This window comes from Leopardus geoffroyi, chromosome D2, assembly GCF_018350155.1.
Source record: "Leopardus geoffroyi isolate Oge1 chromosome D2, O.geoffroyi_Oge1_pat1.0, whole genome shotgun sequence".
In the NCBI taxonomy this organism is placed as follows: Eukaryota; Metazoa; Chordata; class Mammalia; order Carnivora; family Felidae; genus Leopardus; species Leopardus geoffroyi.
Genome location: NC_059334.1, coordinates 61,455,166 through 61,475,106, shown reverse-complemented (window position 1 = coordinate 61,475,106; position 19,941 = coordinate 61,455,166). Strand labels below are relative to the sequence as shown.

General features: G+C 56.1%; 2 protein-coding genes across 4 annotated transcripts in view; both read right to left on the bottom strand.

The window, feature by feature from the left end:
• Positions 1-1,952: 1,952 nt before the first annotated feature.
• On the bottom strand, positions 1,953-17,194 carry TRIM8 (tripartite motif containing 8). Its single transcript, XM_045438723.1, has 6 exons — positions 15,576-17,194; positions 5,606-5,701; positions 5,014-5,247; positions 4,159-4,190; positions 3,910-4,025; positions 1,953-3,557 (listed from the first exon to the last, which is right to left on the bottom strand). The coding sequence occupies exons 1-6, from the start codon at positions 16,143-16,145 to the stop codon at positions 2,950-2,952; spliced, it is 1,656 nt and encodes a 551-aa protein (XP_045294679.1). The 5' UTR covers positions 16,146-17,194; the 3' UTR covers positions 1,953-2,949.
• A 238-nt stretch (positions 17,195-17,432) lies between these two features.
• Positions 17,433-19,941, bottom strand: part of SUFU (SUFU negative regulator of hedgehog signaling) — a 125,421-nt gene continuing 122,912 nt past the window's right edge. For all 3 annotated transcript variants that reach the window (XM_045438725.1, XM_045438729.1, XM_045438726.1), the window contains 2 exons: positions 18,744-18,860; positions 17,433-17,800 (listed from right to left, as the gene is read on the bottom strand). In XM_045438725.1, coding sequence (XP_045294681.1) covers positions 18,753-18,860 — 108 coding nt within the window. In that variant the 3' untranslated portion in view covers positions 17,433-17,800; positions 18,744-18,752. The remainder of the gene's footprint in view (positions 17,801-18,743; positions 18,861-19,941) is intronic.

Below are 19,941 nucleotides of genomic sequence, written 5' to 3'. Positions count from 1 at the left end.
TATGCACACCAGGGCAGGGTGGGGAAGGCCCCCTTCACACCTTCCCCTGCGGGCCTTGTGTCTTGGGGCAGCTCCAGCCTTTTCTGGGCCTCCTCTGCCCCTGACCCTTTTGGGAGGAGGGTGACAGCTGCTCCTACAAAGCCGGGGACAGCTGGGTGGCTGGGGACAGCTGGATGGGGTTAGTGTCTCCCTGCTTCCCTGGCTGCCCAGGCACCCCCGGGCTGGACTACTGGCAGCTGGCTGCTTTGCCTGCAGCCTGTGTGCTTAGTGTGTAATTGTTGGTGGGGGGGTGGGACCTGGTGGGGCTCAAACCGTCCCACCCCCACCAGTCTCCCTCCATATCCCAGTCTGACCCAAGTATCTGGAGAGAGGAAGGACCCCTCCCAACAGCTAAAATGAAACTAGGCCAAGTGGGAAAGAAATTGGGCAGCTTTCTGCCTTGGCTCCTAACCCTTGGCACAGAGGACGTCCTAGGGTCCCTGACAACTAGAGAAAGGGAGAGTGAGACAGGAGCAGATGTGAGTGGAGTTAAATGTCTATCTGGCCACCAGCACCTGCCCCCAGGCATCCTTCCACCCCTGGGCTGCAGGGGCCCTGTGCTCCAACCATCTGCCCGCTCACTGTAGCCCCAAACAGGTGCAGGGGAAGAGAAGGGGGCAGGCCAGCTGTTGTCATCCTGTCCTGGCTCTGGCTCCCTGCCAAAGTGAGGAAGGGGGAGCAATGAAGGAAGGGTCCACCCACCCCACACTGAATTGTTTTCTATTTCCACAGGATGGGAAGACGGCTTCTACTTAACAGGACTAAGACTCTGGTTTGGTTGGCCAACCCAGCTGGCCAGGGGAACATGGCTTGACCATGCCTTCCACCCTAGGTCGTTACTTGTATGAGAAGGGGAGTAACTAGGGCCGGGTGTGGCTTGGACCCCTGGCACAGGACTCACTCGTGGCTTTTGGAGGTAGGAGGCATTCAGGCCCTGACTCTACCCAGACAAGGGGAGAGAACTAGGCACCAGCAAAGGTTGCCCCTCCTTCTAGTATGGAAGGGCACAGGCTGCTTTATGACGTAAGATCCAAGCGGAGTGTTAGGTAACAAACCAGAGATCCTTTTTAAAGTTCACTTCCCGGCCCCAACAGAGGAGTGCCTTGGAGTGCTCCAGCCCCTCCTTCCACCCAGGGGTCCCTATAACAAGCAAGACCCTAGCAAGTCCTTCATCGCAGCACTTTTAACTGGGGAACTAAAATGCAGATTCCTGGGCCCTTGATGAGTCCCACGGAGTCTAAGCAGGCCCCAGGAATCAGCCCTTTTAACAAGCTCCCAAGACATGGTCAAGTTTGAGCAGTTCTGCCAAGGGGGATGGGGGTAGAACGTCTTCACCTACCTCCATGTGTCTCAGAGCCAAGTATTTTCCTGTCTGCTCTTCTTCTATGCACGGGGGCAGGGGCCTAGACCCAAGTCACCAAACGAAGCATGGAGTTGAGTGACTCCCCCAGTGGTGGCCAAGGCCTAGTTCAACTAAATCCCCAAAAGAGGGTCTGCTCTGTTTATGCCCATGGCCCCACACAGTGCCTGGCACTTAGCATGTGCTCAATAAATATTTGTGGACTGAAGGAGGTAATTTTGCAAGACTCAGAGAGGTATTTCTTTCTTTGTCTGTTCTAGCTAAGAACATGCTGGCAGAACCTCAAAGAGATGCCAGGGCCTATGCAGCAGGGGGCTGGGCCTGGGAGGCCCTCACTCAGCAAATATTTGTCAAATGAACCCAAGGCTGAGAGTGGACGTAGTTAGTGCCTGACAAATTGACATTCACAGGCCTGGAACAGACTAGGCCGAGCACAGAATCAAGGCAAGGAAGGCAGGGGCTTCCTTCCCTCAGTGCCCTTTCTTGGACCAACACCTAAAAACTCCAGGCCTGGGGGAGTGGGCGGGGTAAGAGGCGAGGCAGGGAGCGGGACTGCGCCATTATGTTTATTAGAAGGTTGGATTTCGGTGTGTGCTCTAGATAGATTACAGAATAAATACCTGCGTCTTGAGAACAGGAAGTCCACGATTCATACAAAGTGCTCACTACAGGAAGTTGCTGTGTCAAAATCCAGGCAAGGACCCAACTCGGGGCAGCCCCTCCTCCCCCACTGACCTCAACAAGGGCTGTGCTATGGTTTTTTTATTTTATTATTTCTTTTATTTCTCTTTATTATTATTAATATTATTATTATTTGCTTTTGCTGTGGTCACTATCATTGGCAAAGTTCCTTTTCCCCTTTCCTGGACATGGGGTTCCTGTCTTTAAGATTCCACTCTGAGGCTGAAGGTGCCAAAAGCTGCTTGAGAAGTGGCCTTTGAACTCCATCTGGGAGGATGTTGAGAAGAAGGAAGCAGGAGAAATCATTCTTGGTTTTAAAAAAATTAAAAAAAAAAAAGCCCCACAATCTACAGGTCATTCCTTACTCAGTCAGTGATCAAACTGCCCAAAAGAAAAACAAGACGAGCAACAGGCCAGTGGGCACTGGTCCATCCTCCCCGGGCTGGGTGAGGAGGGTGGGATCCCCCAAGGCTTTAGGGGAAGCTGAGGCTCCTACCAGCCAAGGGGGTGGGAAGGGGAAGGAGTGGAAGAAAAAAGGAGAGACAGAGAGAGAGAGAGCTCCATGCCTTGAAGTAGATGCTTTCCCAACTCCAGGGCTACCTGCAGCCCAGCCCAGGCCAGCTCTCACTGTCACCTCCGCGTCCAGGAGATTCATTAAAAAAAAAAAAAAAAAAAATCAAAAACAAAGCCCAAAACAAAACAAAATCCAAAAGGAAAAGACTTGGTGGGGGGGGGGGGGGGGGAGTGGCGGATGAAGGAGGAAGGGAGGGAAGACAGGAAGGTAGAAGGGCAGGTCTCTGGATGCATAATTCCCGAGCCACTGGGGGCTAGGGGGGAAGATTCCCCAGCTCCCCACTGCCTGCGTGGCGTTAGCTCGTCACGTAGTGTTTGGTGGACGGCTGCCCATACACCCTGTAGAAATCCTGGTGGCCAGGCTGCTGGGAGGCGTCGAGCCAGTCTCTGACCGCCAGGCCAGGAAGGGACTGGGGGACGGAGGGTGTGGGCGGGAGCGGGTGTGAGTACTCCTGTGAGGGCACTGTCCAGGGAAAGTGGCCGGAGCGGGGGTAGGGCTGGTGGCCACCATGGTTGGCCACGGAAGAACAGTAACAGTTGTCCACAGAACAGACGAGAATCTTGCGGCCGCCATACTGGGGGAGCATGGGCTGCTGGGTGGCAGAGCCATTGGGATACTGTGATGGGGGGAACACAGGACTTGAATGCACTGGTTGGGCGCCGCCCGGCAGGGCCACCAAGTGCTGCGTGGAGCTGCAGGGCCCCAGGGGCTGCCCTGACTGGCCCTCGCCGCTGGCTGTGCCTGCTGCCCCATATTGGCTGCCCACAGGGCCTGACGACGTCTCTAGGAAACTGGCCTCAGGGAAGGCCGTTGAGTGCTTGCGCTTTTCCGCCCCAGAGCTGCTCACGCCACAAGGGTACAGGGGGACGCTCTGCAGGAAGGGCACCGGTGTGCTGAAGGGGCCTGTGGAGAGTTTGGGGCAAAAGTCGCCAAAGCTCCCATCCCAAGCAACCCAGGTCTCCTTTCCCCACTTTCTGTCTATAGGACCAAGCTCGTTACATCATGCACCATCTTGGTCAATGCTGACTACTCCATTAGCAGGTAGATACTATTATTATTCCCATTTTATGTCTGAAGAAACTGAAGTTTAGGGAAGGCATGTGGCTTTTCCCAAGGTCCAATAGCTGGAAGGCGCAAAGCCAGGATATAAAGAAAAGACTATCTGACTAGGCCATGCTGCCTCTCAGAGAGAAGGCTCTGGCATTTACCCCTGCCCAAAGGGCTCTCTCCTTTCCATTGAGGATACCACCCTCACCTTCTAGCATCTTGCGCAGCTGCTTCTCCTTCTTGGCCACCTCATTCAGGAAGAGCTTGGAGTTCAGGTGGCCGATCTTAGGGGGAGAAAGGCTGCTGCCCGTGCAGGTCTGGGTCCTGGGGGCAGTGGACGGGGCATCTGCTGTGAGGAGGTATCACCGGTGAGCCTGCCCTACCTCCCCCCGTGGGCCTGGCCCTCCCTGCCCTCCCCCAGATGTGTTCCCCTGGGGGCTGGTGGCCATCTGCTCACCTGTCCATTAGGATTTTCACAGACTTGGTGTTCTAGGGGGAGAGAAAAGGGTTAGTCAGTGGGAAAGGCAACACGAGAAAGCAGAGCTGCCCCATGCTCCCTCCCCCCAGGCAGGGCTGATTGTCTGATTCCCCCAAAGTATGGTAAGGGCCGATGGGGGGGGGGGGCGGGGGGGCAGTCCTCCATTTCTAAAAGTTAAGAATAGCTAACATTTATTGAGCACTTACTATGTGACAAACACCGTTAAGTGCTTTCTATACATCCATCATTTTATCTACACAACTACGGTAGCAAGGTGTTACAGGCACTCAGTCTTTTATCTGAAATTCATGGGGCCAGATGTGTTTTGGAATTTGGAAACTGTTGGATTGTAGGAGGGAAAATATGGTGCCTGTTCTATACGTTACGTATTATCCCGAGTAGGACACCATCATCCAATACATCAATGTTTCTGCAGCAAAATGTTTGAATACTTGTGTCAAGCAAGATAAATAAAGACCATTAATTGCCAACATGAGCTCAGGTCAATTTTTTTTTCTGTTAAATGAGTTGTCAGAATTTTTCCTAATAGTTTTCAGAGATTTTTAAAAGTTGGAATTGTGGATAAAGGATTATAGATCTGTATCATCAACCCCATTTTATAGGTGAGGGAATTTAGGCATAGGGAACATTATATGACTCGCCCCCAAGCTCACGAAGCTAGAAGGGGCAGAGGAGGAGGGTTCTGAGTCCATGCAGGCTGGCTCCAGAGCCCTGGGAGCATACTGGTGGGGGAAACTGGTTGGGAGCAAAGAATGGCAGACTCCGAATGAGGAATGACCCGGATCCCACCGGCTGGTCCCGGTCCCAGCCCACCTTCATGAAGCTGACGTCTTCTGTCTTGTCGAAGAGCAGCTGCAGGGAACCCAGCAGCTTCTTGGCCTCCTGCATGCGCTCCCCAAGGTGCAGCGCCTGCGCTGCGTTCTCGCTGCAGAACTTGGCCTGGGCCTTGTCCAGGACCTCCACCGTCTGCCGCAGGTCCTCGTCCAGCAGCTGGTGTAGCTTTTCATACTGCAGCCGCACCTCTTCCTTCAGCTGGCTCACCTTCTCCTGCGGGTGCGGGTGCGGGGGCGGGAGCGGGAGGGCAGTGAGTGCCAGGGACCTCGGGCTGCGCTTCTGCCTGTCTCGCGTCCTGGGCGATGGAGTCTGGGACCCCGAATCCCCAGGCTGCCCACAGCTCCCCACGGCGAGGTCTGAACCTGCTAATTCCCTGCTGGTAGCATAGGGCTCTGGGTCGGCTACCCCTGACGTCAGTGGGGGCTCAGCAATCGACAGTTCATTGAATAACTGACCAAGGGATTCTGGCACAGCGTCGACCACACAACAGATCCTAGCCCCAACAGGGAGCCAGCCCAAGGCCCTGCACCCAAGCCGGCCCACCCCATACCACGGGCTTGGGCTTAGCTACCTCCACTAGGCGCTTGTCGGACTCGAGTTTGTACAGCTGGTCCTCAATGTCCTGCTCTCGCTCCTCCAGACGGTCCTGCTGCTTCATCAGCATCTTCTGCAGGGACAGGTGGGGAAGGGGTGTCAGACGGGGCTGCGGCTCTCTCCCTTACCAGGGATGGGTGAGCACCATCCTTCCTGCTACAGAACAGACTCATCCTATAGATTCTTGGACTTAGATGACCTAAATTTCTGCCATCCAACCCTTTCTGGCCCCCCATGCAATCCCAGGGGCCTGGTGACAGCTGTCTGGGAAGCCTGTTCCCAAGAACTGAAAGCCTGGAATAGCTTCCCACACGTATCTAAACCATGAGCTTTCTGAGGGCAGGGTCCAGCCAGCCCGTTCTGAGTGCTTTTCCTATACAGACTTATCTAAGCATCCCAGTAATGCTGTGAGTTAAGCACTACTATTATCGTCATTTCGGAGAAGAGGAAACCAGAGAGATTAAGCAATCTGTCCAAAGTCACACAGCTAGGATACAAACCTAGGTGATTCAGCAGTAGGGTCTGTTCTTGTACAAGTCATGCCGCTTCTCTGGGGAGCCCCATCTTAGAGATGAGTACCCTAAGTTGCAGAGGGACAAACAACCTTCCGAGGTCATCCAGGCCCGCTGGCCTAGTCCAGAGATATCACCCTACACTTGCCTTACTTGCACTTAAGGGCATCAAGGGCAGCTTTGTTCTTGACGCTGAGGGTTAGGCCTCTGAAGTCCTTGCTAAAGCCTCAAATGAGCCTCCAAATGAGAGCCTCAGCCTCTCATTTGGACCCAAGTGGAAGGGAGACTCTGTGGCTTGCTTAAGAACCTGAGGCCAGGGGCGCCTGGGTGGCGCAGTCGGTTAAGCGTCCGACTTCAGCCAGGTCACGATCTCACGGTCCGTGAGTTCGAGCCCCGCGTCGGGCTCTGGGCTGATGGCTCAGAGCCTGGAGCCTGTTTCCGATTCTGTGTCTCCCTCTCTCTCTGCCCCTCCCCCGTTCATGCTCTATCTCTCTCTGTCCCAAAAATAAATAAACGTTGAAAAAAAAAAAAAATTAAAAAAAAAAAAAGAACCTGAGGCCAGTCTACTGGAAGGTGCTGGATGAAGCTGCTATTCTCAGCCCTTGATCTCCTGTCTCCACAATCCTCTCCTCCCGGCCCTGTCCATCCTGCCTGTTCCATCCATCCTGTCATCCTCCCTTACCAGACATGCTTCTTCGAACACGGTCTCTTCCTGCTCAAGAACCTCAATGACTCCCTCCTTCCAATATTTTGGCAATGACGGCTCTCTTACAACTTGACACCACCCCCCCCCCCCCCCCACCGCCAGCCAGGTGGGCTGGTATCCTTTCTCCAATGCTCTGTGCACACTTGAACTCCCTGCACTCTGCTGACGTTTTTCTTTCTTTCTTTCTTTCTTTTTTTTTAACATTTTTATTTATTTTTGAGACAGAGAGAGAGCATGAACAGGGGAGGGTCAGAGAAACAGGGAGACACAGAATCTGAAACGGGCTCCAGGCTCTGAGCTGTCAGCACAGAGCCCGACGCGGGGCTCGAACCCACGGACCGCGAGATCATGACCTGAGCCGAAGTCGGACGCTTAACCGACTGAGCCACCCAGGCGCCCATCTGCTGACGTTTTTCTACAGCCCACCAGTGCCCCCTTCCTCCCTCTGTCCATCCTTCAAGGCCCAACTTAAGGCCCACTCCCTAGGAAACTTTCCATGGCCCCTGTTCGAAGTTTGCACAGGTCACTCCCTATCCTTGCCATGCAGTGGGGCTGTCACAGCGTGCCTTCCCTCTGCAGCTGTACTGTCCAGTGTGGTAGTAGCTAGTCACATGTGGCTATTTAAATTTAAATAAATTAAAATAAATTAAACATCAGTTTTAGTTGTACCAGCCTCAGTTTGAGTGCTCAATAACTATATGTCACCAATGGCTAATGTTCTGGACACCACAAATACAAAACATTACCATCATCACAAAAAGACCTATAGGACAGCACTATTCATTTTTAAAAATCATTTACTTATTTATTCATTTTATTTTAGCGAGAGGGAGAGTACGAGCGGGGGAGAGGGGCCGAGGGAGAGAGAATCTTACACAGGCTCCCCAAGCCTGACGCGGGGCTTGATCCACAACCCTAGGATCATGACCTGAGCCAAAATCCAGAGTCTGATGCTCAACGAACTGAGCCACCCAGGCGCCCCAGGACATTATTCTGTAGCCTGCCTCTCAAAGTTGGTCTGATTTCCCTGCAAAGCTCTGAGCCTGCTGAAAATAGGGCTTGCTGCGGTCTTTTTCTACCTACCTTCTCAGCCAGGCGACACAGAGACCCCAGCACTCAACAGATGCATAGCATGTTGACTGAATAAAGGCACGGTTTTGCCCACAAAAATAAGGTTTGCAAAGCAGGTTACACAGAACCTAGCTCACAGTAAGTGTCCACTCAACAAGGAATTGTTCTTTTTCTTCCTCTGCGGGGGCCTCACAGTGACCCTCAAGTTTGACCTAAAACCCCCATTCCCACCCACACCCAGCTGGCTCCCCAGACACAACCACTAATCCCTTCCTCACTCTTCTGACCCATTTTACATTTGGGGAAACCAAGGCCTGCAAGAGAGTTCAGCAACCTCGCTGCGAGTTGCTGGCTGCCCCGGAAACAAAAACCTGGGGACAGGAGGAGATGGGGGGTATGAAGCCGGATTCTAAGCTGGAGAAGCCTGGGGTACTGCCTGCCCCATCAACTTGACCAATGACCTAGGACAGGACCTGTAAGAACCAGCCCCAGGAGACCTTGCCCTGTCCCGGGCACTTTGCCCTTCCAGCAGGTCCCCACACCAGCCCAACATGCACAAGGGTCGCTGCCAGCCTGAGAGTCAGAGCCTGTAAGGAGACACAGCTGAGTGGCGGGGCAGGAAAGAGGCAGTCATGCATCCTCCCTGCCAGTGAGACTGCCCACAGCTAGAGCAAGAGGGTAGCAGCCCCTGGTAGAAGTTCCCAGAACACACACAAGCACGCATCGCCACTTGGGCCCTGGCACCACCTCATGCACAGTGCTGCACAGAGCTACACGTATACTTGCATCCGGCCCCCTACAGGTGAAGACTGGGCCTCCTGAAGGCCCAGACACTTAAGGGAGGCCTGCCATAAAGGCAAGGTGGCCAGGACACCCCTTCAGGAACAGTAGGCTTTTTACCTCCCTTGTAACAACTGGCCCTCAAATTTTTGCCTTCTGGATGCCTTGTACCCACACTGAGAGGACAGAGCCCCTCTCTCCAGATGTGTCTCAGACAGCGGGCCATTCCTGCCTTCCCAATGCTCAGGATATTGGAAAGCCCCCCACCCCTGACTCCATCCCATACATCTGCGCACTGTGGTCTCCCCACCTAGCTAATTCTCATGACCAAACCCATCAGTATCAGATTAGGGGCACACCTGGGGCTAAGTCCCAGATGAGAGACGGGAAGGAGGCAGCACCAAGGTTAGCTTCCCAGCCCAATTTCCCTCAGAGGACTGGAATGGGGGCTGTTCCACTCCCATCCTTTGGAGCAGTGGGAGGCCCCTCTCTCGCCCCTCTGGAACCCTTCAAGGAATTCATGGCTGACTCCTCAGGGAAAAGCCAAAGGAGGCACCTCCTGTCCAGTTCTAGGGGTGGAGCTCAGCCCCGGCCTTCTTCCAGACCTTTCTCAGAGCCTTTCCTGGCAGTACTTCTACTCTGGGACATTGCCTGCCCAGAGCCCTCTGGGGTGGGAGCCCAATCTAGGCCTAGCAAAGGCAGGGGCCACACTCTCTAGCAGGTGGCTGGGTTTCACTCCCCCACCCCCATCTCAGAGGACATGGAGCTCCTGTCTCTGCTGCAGGGGTAGGTAGGGGAGGGGGTAGGAATGGGAAGGAAACTGGCCAAGAGTTGCCAGTCATCACAGAGGGCTGGGAGGAGGGCCCAGGGACCCAGGCTGGCCAGCTCACCCTTGCAGGGATGGCCCTCTCTTGGGGCCAGATGATCTTAATCCTGCCACAGACAAAACCTGAGGGAGCCAGAGGGTTGGGGGGAATCACTATTACCTCAGGCACCGGGAAACTGGGGGAAGGGAAAGGAATATTCACTTGTTGCCTCTTCATTACCCCTCACCTCAATTCCACCAAATGACTGAATCAGGCTGCTGAGAAGCTGGAAGACGGGGGCAGAGGAAGCAGGGCCTATACCCTTCCCCGCTTCCAGCAGCCTCTTTCCATCCCAATGTCCGAGGAATCGCTGAGAGCTGAGGCCCCATTTCCCATCTGGGAAAAACCCAAAGCTGAGAGATAGGACCAGATTTTCCTGCTTGATTCAGAGCAGGGGCTCTCAGTGCAGGGGGTAAGGATACGAGGGCTCTTTACAAACCCCTCCCAGAGCACAGTGAGTCACCTGGACTGTGGCACACCTCAAGAGTGCAGTGCAGGAACACAGCGGAGTGGGGAACCCTGGTCTAGACTAGCAGCGCTGGAGGGACCAGGCCTCCAGCAGGAAGGAGGAGGGGCGATATGAGGCCCAACTCCACTCAGCGGCGCATGTCCCTTAGAACCTAAGTAAGGCCTTTTGTGGTCTCCTCCTGGTCCCGTGAGGGCAAAAACATCAAGAAGACATGGGGGCACTCCATTCCCATTCCATCATACATGACAGGTATGAAGAACAGGCCCCAGGACATCCTGCTCCTCCTACCTGTCGCCCAATGTTCTAGACTCCGCCTGGAGCTGCTCCCTCTAAGAGAGGGGCACTCCTAGCTCCTTACATTCCTGCCTCAGGAAAGCCTCACATCCCTCTGGAGTCTGACTGGTCAGGCCCAGCTGGCATTGTTGATGCCAGACTGGACTGGGCAGACGGGTGAGGCCATGGGGACTCTGGGCTGCATAAAAGTTAATAAATAATAATACTAAAACCCTCAAGTCAACCTTGAAGAGAAGCAAGGTCAGGAGGGAACAGGGCCCCAGGGGCTGGGCCAGAGGCAACCCCTGTCTGAGATTTTCAGACAGGACCAGTGCTGGATCCAGCAGCCCCTGTGGTGGTGGTGGTGGGGAGAGTCATGGGGGGCAAGAAGAGGGGGCTGGGCTGCTGAGCACCTCTCTCTGCTCACACCCCTGCCCAGAGAGCTGCCATTTCAGCTCTAGCTCTGGCTGCAGCCCCTGCTCAGAGCTACACCATCCTGACCCCCTCCCCAGCTTCCAAACCTGCCCCCCACTCTCACTATAGCCCTCGTCCTAGGAGCATGCTGGCCTCCTCTCTCCCTGGGCCACAGCATTCTCCCCTTGTCACAGAGCAGTTTCCAGGCCTCGGCCCTTACCTTGGGCTACCATGCGGACCCCCAGGCAGAGGCAACCACAGACGCAGAGGGAAGAGGCTGGAGGGCAGAAGCCAAGGCAAGGAGAGAAGCAGGCTCTCTGAAACAAGCCCCGGCAGACCCCAGAGAAGGTTTCCCAGCTGCAGAGTGGAATTAGCTTTTGCCATGCAGAGAGCAGCGCTCTGGGGCAGCAGAACAAAGAGGCGAGAGAGAAAGCCCCCCTTTGTCTGGGTTTGAATACCAGGCCGGCCGGGAAGGAAGGCTTTCCCAGAGCAGGGAGGAGGCCAGCCAGGCCTGCCTGCTTGGTCCAGGGCAGGGGCCCAAGCCGGGCTCACCTTCTTCCTAGGCCCACCCACACTGCCCCCAACACAGCATCGCAGGAGCCACCTGGACCTCTGCCTCCAATACCGGCCACAGGCAACAAGCTCGCCCGAAGGTGAATTCCATCTTTTCTTCCCCTCCCCAACGCCCCCACCAGTTGAGAAAGTCGCACAAGTCTCAGAGCCAGAGCAGGCAGCCACATGCTAGCAACATGGTGCTGACAGTCACGCAATACACCCTCAACTTCCAATCACAGGTATACAGCAAGCGGGCCATGCAGTCAACCTCGTCTCTCACAGACGCGCGCTTGCACGCCTTCCGGACCCCACAGCCACACGCAGGACAGCTACACAATTAAGTCGGTCACTCACGCTGTACCTTCTCAGAGATATACACAGGAGATACAAGAAAATCGGTCACATGGGAGATGCACAACCAGACACTCCGGTTACACGCGTGCGTGCACACCTGCAGACAGACATGGACGCACGGCCATCCAGAGCTGCAGGAGGCAGAGTAATCAATAGGGCGTGCATGACAGGCGCCTGGCTGTGTCAGCAGGATCCTGGGGTGGCGGTGGCGGTGGGGGCTGGGCCTCTGCCTCAGACTCCTCTCTGCCTGGGGCCCAGGGAGGAAGGCCGAACCAGATCCACCTTCCCTGCAGACTCAGGATGATCAAGGAAGGGACAGCTACATTGCCCTTCAACTTACACAGGTCAGCTGCCTCCCCACCTGAGAGGTCAGGAGTCTGGTCTGGGGAGGAGGGAGCAGTGGGGTCTGTGCTGCCCGAGTCAGCTGGGCCAGGGCAGCCCCCACCCCCACAGCCCACCCAGAGACGGACACATGGGGCGGAGACCTAGGGTCCCCGCCAGGGTCCCAGTGCAAGCCCTCCAGCCAGGGGCAATGGGGGCAGTGAAAGTGGCACCTCTCCTCTGGCAGCTACAAACCCCAAGTTGGCCCTGAGCAGTGGGATCCTCTCCCTGCACCCCCCCCCACCCCCACCCCAGGGAACATCTCTCAACATTAAAGCTATGAGACATGTAAGGAAAAGGGTTCTGGCAACATTTCCAGTCTTGATCTGGGGGCCTAGGAATGACACGGGGGCACTACTATGACCTGAACACACACACACACACACACACACACACACACACACACACACCCTGCATAGTCCCTCATACATATAACTAGGTCTTCTTTTCTTGTTGAAGGAGGTCATGAGATAGGGATACTCCCGGCTTACACCACTTCCCTGTTGCTTAGATGAACCGCTAAACCTGGGGGCTGGAAGAGGCTTTGACTACCTAGGGCTGCCAGACTCAGGCCCACCTGGATATCCCCATTTTGGGCCATTATCCTCTCATAGCCCCAAGGGAGAACATATTTGGGGTCTGGGCATGTCCCATAGAGTGGTCTCTGGGGCCAATCCAATGGGCCTCCAAGCTTCAGGGCAATGTGGTCTACTCAATGGCTTTGCAAGGGCAGAGTGGGGTAACAGAGTTGGCCTGACTCCCCTGCTAGTGCCCTAGGCTGGAGAGAAGCCCTGCTTGCCTCCCTGCTGGGCTCCTGCTCTAGACTACTGGCCTTTGCACATGTGGGTGCTTGTGAGTATGTGACTAGAGCCACCAAGGAGAGGTTGATCAGAGTTTCCTATTTCTAACCGATAGGACGTTTCAGCAGCACCTCCCACCCCTACCCCACAGAAGACATAAGAGGAAACACAAGAAGCAGAGCCGTATTTTAAGGCATGTGCCAAGTCTCCATGTATCTGCTCCTATATCCCGGAGAATTCTGTTGCTCTCATCCATATCCACGGCATCAGAGGCCCTCAGGCAAGGGAAAAGAGGCCCAGGAAAAGGCCCTTCTCCCTGGCTGGAGGAAGGACAGTGTGATGGGTTCTTCCATTCAGATTCCCTATGGCTCTTCCCCTCTCCTGAGGGTGAGGCCCCTTTCTCCACATTCAGTAAGTCCAACTCAGACTGAGGAGTGCTGGCCTGTTGAAGGGTTTCCAACTCCAGTGCCCTGAGTCACCAGAGAGAATCCAGAGGGCCTGGGGTGGGGGCACCCGGAGGGGAATAAGACTCAGGTTGCTGGGTACACAGAATTGCACATCTGGCCCTGATGCAACCCCCCTACTTGTGCGCCTGCCCACATCAGGAACAGGAATGAACACACACACACACACACACACACACACACACACACACACAGGCATGCTCACAGGGGCTGACAAAGTTCAGCACTTCCTTCCCAACCAGTTCCTTCCACGAGCCAGGATCATGGACCTGGTGCTGGGAACCCCAGAGTATACTCTGCATGCCTGGGCAACCCCTTCCCCCACCAATCCCCCACCAATTATACAGACGGGAGACAGGTGCATTTAAGGGCAAAGCAAGCAGTCTCAGAGGCACTTGCAAACATAGACACACATCTAAAGATACCCTCCTACTACCGAATCAGGCACAATTATGTTTTCTCCCCACCCAAATGAAAAGCACCCCTAGCACTCAGACACAGTTAAGAGCAAAAGCGTGGGTGCAGGCACAAATTCACTCATCATCCTGGCTGCTGCCCCCTCCTTGGTTCCTTTCAGCCACATCTCGGTCTTTTCCCTTCCCATCACTTTCCACTGCCAAACCCAGGACAGAGAACTGGACAGCGCTCCTTTCTCCTGCCTCTGCGCTTTTCCCTTCCTCCCCCAGTCTTTCCATCTTTATTAATAGCAGCAGCTTCCCCATACTGAGAAAAGTCTGGGCTCTGCCTCCCGGAGTTGCAGGTGGGCACTAGGGGTTCACTGCTTTCCCTAGGCCTCTGATTCTCAACTCCAGGGAAAGGAAGAGAATGGCTCCTCTCTCTATCCTCTATGCTTCCTTTAAGAAACCATAGGTCCCGTCCTGTACAAAACCCAGAGTTAGCCCATCCGATTGGAAACTAATTATACAGCAAATTTTATTTGTTATCCCTGCCCTCAGCTTGTGGTGGCCCTCCTGCCTTTTGTTAGTTGTAAGTGTACGTTTTTTAATTGCTAAACAGTGACTCATTCTGACTGGTTCCCCCCCACAGGAAACAGCCCCCATCTATAACCGTCCAGGCTCAGAGCTTCCTCATACCCAAGCTCCCCACTGGCCTCAACTAGCCTCCAGGGCCCCCACCCATTAAACACTCCCAGTGCAACCAAAGCCCAACCTCACCCCCATGATATCACACCCGGGCTCCAAGCTGGGGCTTCTGAGATGGCTCAGGCCAACCCCTTCCTTCTGGTATGACTCAATGCTGAAAGCCAGGGGACCAGGGAGGGACCTAGGAGGAGCCCCCCTCCACGGAAGGGGACGGAAGTATTGCCTCAGTCCAGCTCCAAAGCCAGGCCCAGAGGCCTGAGGGAGAAGGCGGTTTTGACATTGGCCACTGCTGCCGGGTGTATACAATGGGAGGGGATGCGGTTCTGTAATCACCCAGCCGGCAGCCCAGGGGAGCCAGCTGCCTGAAACCAGATTGCAAGGCAGCTCAACCTTAAACCCACAGGATTCTTTTTCCGTCTTCCACTTCCCCTCCCCAAATGTGGGAGGGCTGTGATAGAGGGCTGGGCTGGGAGAAAAGGGTTCACAGTGATGAAGACACATACTTTAAGGTTTGTTCATGCAGACGCATGCAATATACACAGGCACACAGAGAGCAGTGATTCTCACAAATGAAAAGTGGGCAATTGGGAATAATCAGAATGGTTGAGACTGTTCAGTGATGCCGCTGGCTGTCCAGGCCTTGTCCAGATAGATACCAGAGTTCTGTTCTCCCTCCGGAAGCTCCCCTCCACCCCACCCCCCCGCCCCCAGTGTATTTCCAATAGGGCTTGAAACTAACATGGCTGCTTTTGTTTACTTCCTCATTGGTATGCCAGCATCATGGATCATGTCAGCCACAGCAGCGGCACCAGGACACTCATTACATAAACAGCAGCTGGAGAAGCAGGACCTGGGTCACTGCCTTGGTGACTTCCCATAGGGCCCACAGAAACAAGGCTGGGGGAGGGAGCCGTGCGCAGAACAGAAAAGCAACACCCAAACTCTACCCCTCACCTCAATTCTATAAATGACTCAAAAGATGGACTCTATGTGCACAGGTGCAGAAATGTATCAGGTAGTGGGAGACCTTTCTTCCCAGGACCTTGCCCCCAAACTTTCAGGATATAAGAGTTTGGAAGGGCGCCTCTGGCCTGATGTCACAAGAGTTAGCCTGTCTGGAAGGGTGGTCCCGAGGAGGTAGGGAGTGTGTGTGTGTGTGTGTGTGTGTGTGTGTGTGTGTGTGTGTGTAGGGTACTTGCCCGGATCTCATTCCTCCGGATCTCCACGTCGCACACCGAGTGTCCCTGATGCGCACCGCTGTAGTAGCAGCAGTACTGGCACACGGCCACCTGCTCGGCCTCGCAGTGGTAGAGGCGGTAGGCGTTGTGCTGGGGGCAGCTCCAAGCCCGCACGTCGTCCGCCTCCACCAGGAGGTGCCCGCGGGCGGTGGAGGGCTGCTGCAGGTGCGTCTGCACGTGGGACTGGCAGCAGGGCGCCTCGCAGCGCAGGCAGACCTTCTGCGCGGGCAGCGGGGGGCCGCGGCGGCAAAACACGCAGTGCAGCGCCGCCGGCGGCTTCTCCACGTGCAGGGCGTTGAACTTCTCTACGATGTTGGTGAGCTTCAGGTTCTTCTCCAGGCCCGGCTTCTGGTTGTAGGCCTGGTTGCACTCCGGGCAGCGCACCAGGCCGCTGTCCTTGGCCCACGCCTCGCCAATGCAGCCCCGACAGAAGTTGTGTTTGCACGGCAATTGCACCGGCTCCACGAAGACATGCAGGCAGATGGGGCAGATGAGCTCCTCCTCGAAGCAGTTCTTCCAATTCTCCGCCATGGCTGCTGCGGGCAGGGGGCCCGGGCAGGCCTCCCTAACTGCCCAACTCTGGGGGGCCGTCCGGTGCAGCTGCAGGCCCACCGAGCCCCGAGCTCCGGCCCCAGGAAGCCCCGACAGTCGCTCAGTCACCAGCGCCCTCCGCGCGTCTGCCCCCCAGAGGAGGGAACCTCGGTCGTCCCGCCGCGCGCGCACCCGGCTGCGTCTCCTCCTCCTCGCGAGCGCCTAGCGGGAGGCGGCGGACTGCGCCAGGGCCGCGGCCGGGGCACCAGCCCTGGAGGGGAGCGCCGGGGTCCAAATTCCATATAAGAGGCCGGCCCCCCGACCGCGCGGCTAGGCCAGCGGCGGCCCGCGGCCTGCGCCCGGCTTCGCGGCTGACATTGGGGCGCGCCCCGCGGCGGACAGAGCCAGGGAGCCGCACACTTCCTCCAACGACGGCGGCGGCGGCGGCGATGGGGCTCCCTCTCAGGTCGTCAGCGCCGCACCTCACTCGCCTCGTCCGGGGTCCGAGAGGCCGGGGAAGCGGGAGCGGCCGCGCCGAGGGCGGCTAGATCCGGAGCGGGCGGGCGAGGCGAACTGGCGGTTCTCGGGCTGCGGCGCGGGCGTCCCCCGGCTGGCCGGCCGGGTGCGGGTGCAGGCTGCGGGGCGCAGGCGGGCCGACTCCGGGGCGCTGCGTGCGCGCAGGGGCAGTCATTCAGATGAAATTCCAGTCCTCGGCCAGAGACACCAGCCCGCCTCTGCCTTCCTCCTCCCTTCACAAATAGAAACGGAAGGGGGAGGGAGAGAAGTGGAAAAAAAAAAAAAAAAAAAAAAGCCAACCAGAAAGGGAGGGAGAAGCCCCGGCGGTGCTCCGGCCTGACCCCCTCTTCGCGACTTCTGCGCTTCCCGGAGGCCCGGCGCCCGGCGCCCCCGCCGCAGAAAGACCCCGCTCTCGGTCTCCGCGCTGGGCGGGCGCCTCGGCTCTGCCGAGGAAAACAAGGATTGATCAAACTAGAAAGGAATTTTTCTCAACTGCTAATGAACAGGAGGCTCGGCTCCCGGCCCTCCCCTCCCCCCCGCCCCGGCCCTCCCCCTTCGCCACCCCGGCCCCCCTCCCCCCCACTTTCTTTTCTTCTCGGCCTCTGCTCCGGCCTGGAAGGCTCGGGGCTGCGGTCGGAGCCAGCCTGCGGCGGCGGGGCCGGGCCGAGCCAGCCGGGCCAGGCTGCCTCCCTCAGAGCCCAGCCATCTTGGGCTCCTGGCTGCAGCCGCGGTGGCCGGGGGTCCGGGCGCGCTCGCTCGAGGGTCCTGCAGCGGGCTTTCTCTATCTCTCTCTCTCTTCTCTCTCGGTGGGATTTTTTTTTTTTTTTTTTTAAGGGGAGGGCTGGCGGCCTCCCTCAAATTAGGAGAGAGAGAGGAGAAAATGCCAAGTCCCGATTTCTCTCCACCTCTGCTCCACCCACCCCGGTCCTTTCCAAAAAATAAAAAAAGATTAGAATTGGAAGAAGTCGGCAGAAAGGCGAGCGCCGGCGGCCCCCGGCTGCTGCCCAGGCGACGCGTCCGGGGCGGGCCCACGCCAGTCGCTCGGTCTGTGGGTCCGTTTGTCCGCCCGAAGCTTCACAACTGAGGGGAGGGCACTTCGGGCAGGGTCTCCGCAGCGGCAGTCGCCTCAGAGCTTTATCCTCAGATCAAAAAAAAAAAAAAAAAAAAAAAAAACCCAACAGTCTCATCAGGGCCACCTTCAGCCATCTTGCGCGTATTATTATTATTTCAGAAATAATCTGTTTAATAAAAATAGCTGCGTCTCTAGCCCCCTCCCCCGCATCCTGCGCTCCCCGCCCCCTTTTAATAATAATCTCGATAATAAAAACGAACTGCGCGCCGGGCAGTTCTTTTCCTGCCTCTGCTCTCTAGGGCTCCGGCTCTCCTTCCCCGGGGAAGGGGACGTTGGGGGGGCGCCGCTGGGGATGGGGGGGGGTTGAGTCCCTGCTGCCCGCCTGTTGGCCCCCTCCGCCTCTGCACCGAGGGAAGGGCGCCCTCGCCGCTACCTCGCCGTTGCAAAGAGGGCGGGCGGGGGAGGGGCCCGGCTCGTGGGACCGCTGGTGGGGCGCACAGGGGTCCCCGATCTTCCCGCCACGGCCTGGCCTCGGAGTCTGCAGCCGGGGGCGAGGGGATACAATGGGCTCGGAGCAGAGTGCGGCCGGCAGGGTGGGGATGCGGGCGGGCAGGGGGCTGCAGTGAGCCGGACTCTCGAGCTACAGCGGAGACAGGCGGAGGGTGGTGTCCCTACATCAAGGCCGGTCCCGCTACACGGGAAGGGGGCGGGGAGACCGGGAGGGGGACGCGAGGAGAAAGCGGCAGCGCTACGGCGGCGCCTTTAATCGGCACCCGCTGGTTCTGCCCACCCGGCACTGGAGACCCAGACCAACGGAGAGGGGAGGAGGATGAAGGCGGAGCATATTGTCCGGAAGTGCTGTTACAGCTGCTGTGGCTCCCGGCTCCTCCCCTTTTCCCTGTCTGGAGTTGGGGCTGTTCCGGAGGCTGCTCCTGCTATTGGTCTCCAAGCTGGGGCTCCGCCTCTTCAAGGCGGGGCAGCCCCCAGAGCCTCACGTGACTAGCACTTACTTCGGTACATTAAACACTAGGGTGGGAGGAGAGTTCCGCGCTTCTTAAAAGGGCGATGGTGCCGCTGCGTAGTGGGACCGCTTCTTCCTGGGCCTTTTCACCCACAGCTGTTTTTACCTGGGAGGAAAAGGAGGGTTTATAAGTCTGCACCTTCTGTCTGAGGGAACTGAGCAAGGAACTGCGAAGGTTCTCTGTGGGGCAGTTTCCTGATGTCTTTAACTTTCGCCCACATTTCTGACGCTTAAAACTACCAAGCAAAATAGGCATTATAATCCCCCTTCTATTAATAAGGGAACAGAGGCTTAGAAGTAGTCTGCTGGAGGTCCATTGGTCAGTTAACAAATATTTAACAAAAGCCTTTAAGTGCCGGGCATTTTTTAGGGGATTCCCTGGAAAACATATACATACATACATATATACACAAAAAATACTAAATATGTAAGAATTTCTGTGATAGAGCTTAAGGGGCTCACACAGACCTCTCTGGAAGAGCGACATCTGAGCCAAGACCTGAATGTTCAGGAGGAGTCAGGCCATTGACAACCTGAGGAAAGAGTGCTTCAGTCAGAAGGAGAAACAAATGGGAAAGCAATAGATTAAGCATGTTCCAGGGCAGAAAGGAGGCTTTGTGGTGAGAGAGAAGACAGTCACGGCCAGAACACACAGGGCCTAGTAGGTCACGGTAAGAAGTTTAGACTTGAAGCTAGTTATAAGAAGCATCAGATTTGGGATATATTTTGGAAGTAGTGCCAACAGGACTACATATGGGTTAGATATGGGGGGGTTGAGTCCGTGCTGGGGGGTTGAGTCCCACCCAGAAATGGGATAAGAATGGGATCGAGCTGTGCTTTTCACTGTATATAGTATATCCTTACAAACTTCTGTCTTTTTTTTTTTAAGTTTTTATTTATTTTGAGAGAGACAGAGTGTGAGCAGGGGAGGGGCAGAGAAAGAGGGAGAATCTCCAGCAGGTTCCACACTGTCAGTGCAGAGCCCCATGTGGGGCTCAAACTCAGGAACAATGAGATCATGACCTGAGCCAAAATCAAGACTCAGGTCACTTAACTGACTGAGCCATCCAGGCACTGACCCCCAAAATGTTTTTAAATGATTGTCAGGATTTGGGCTTCAGCAAGAGGCTGGATGGTCGTGTCATTTACCAAGAAGAAGAGAATTGAAGATAATTAGCTCTAAGTTG

Excerpts from the sequence above, each read along its gene's own strand:
- TRIM8 (XM_045438723.1), bottom strand. The coding sequence starts at position 16,145 with ATGGCGGAGAATTGGAAGAACTGCTTCGAGGAGGAGCTCATCTGCCCC. Across the intron at positions 4,191-5,013 it reads AAGACGTCAGCTTCATGAAG|AACACCAAGTCTGTGAAAAT; the intron begins GTGGGCTGGGAC and ends CTCTCCCCCTAG. Across the intron at positions 3,558-3,909 it reads GCTGCGCAAGATGCTAGAAG|GCCCCTTCAGCACACCGGTG; the intron begins GTGAGGGTGGTA and ends AACTCTCCACAG.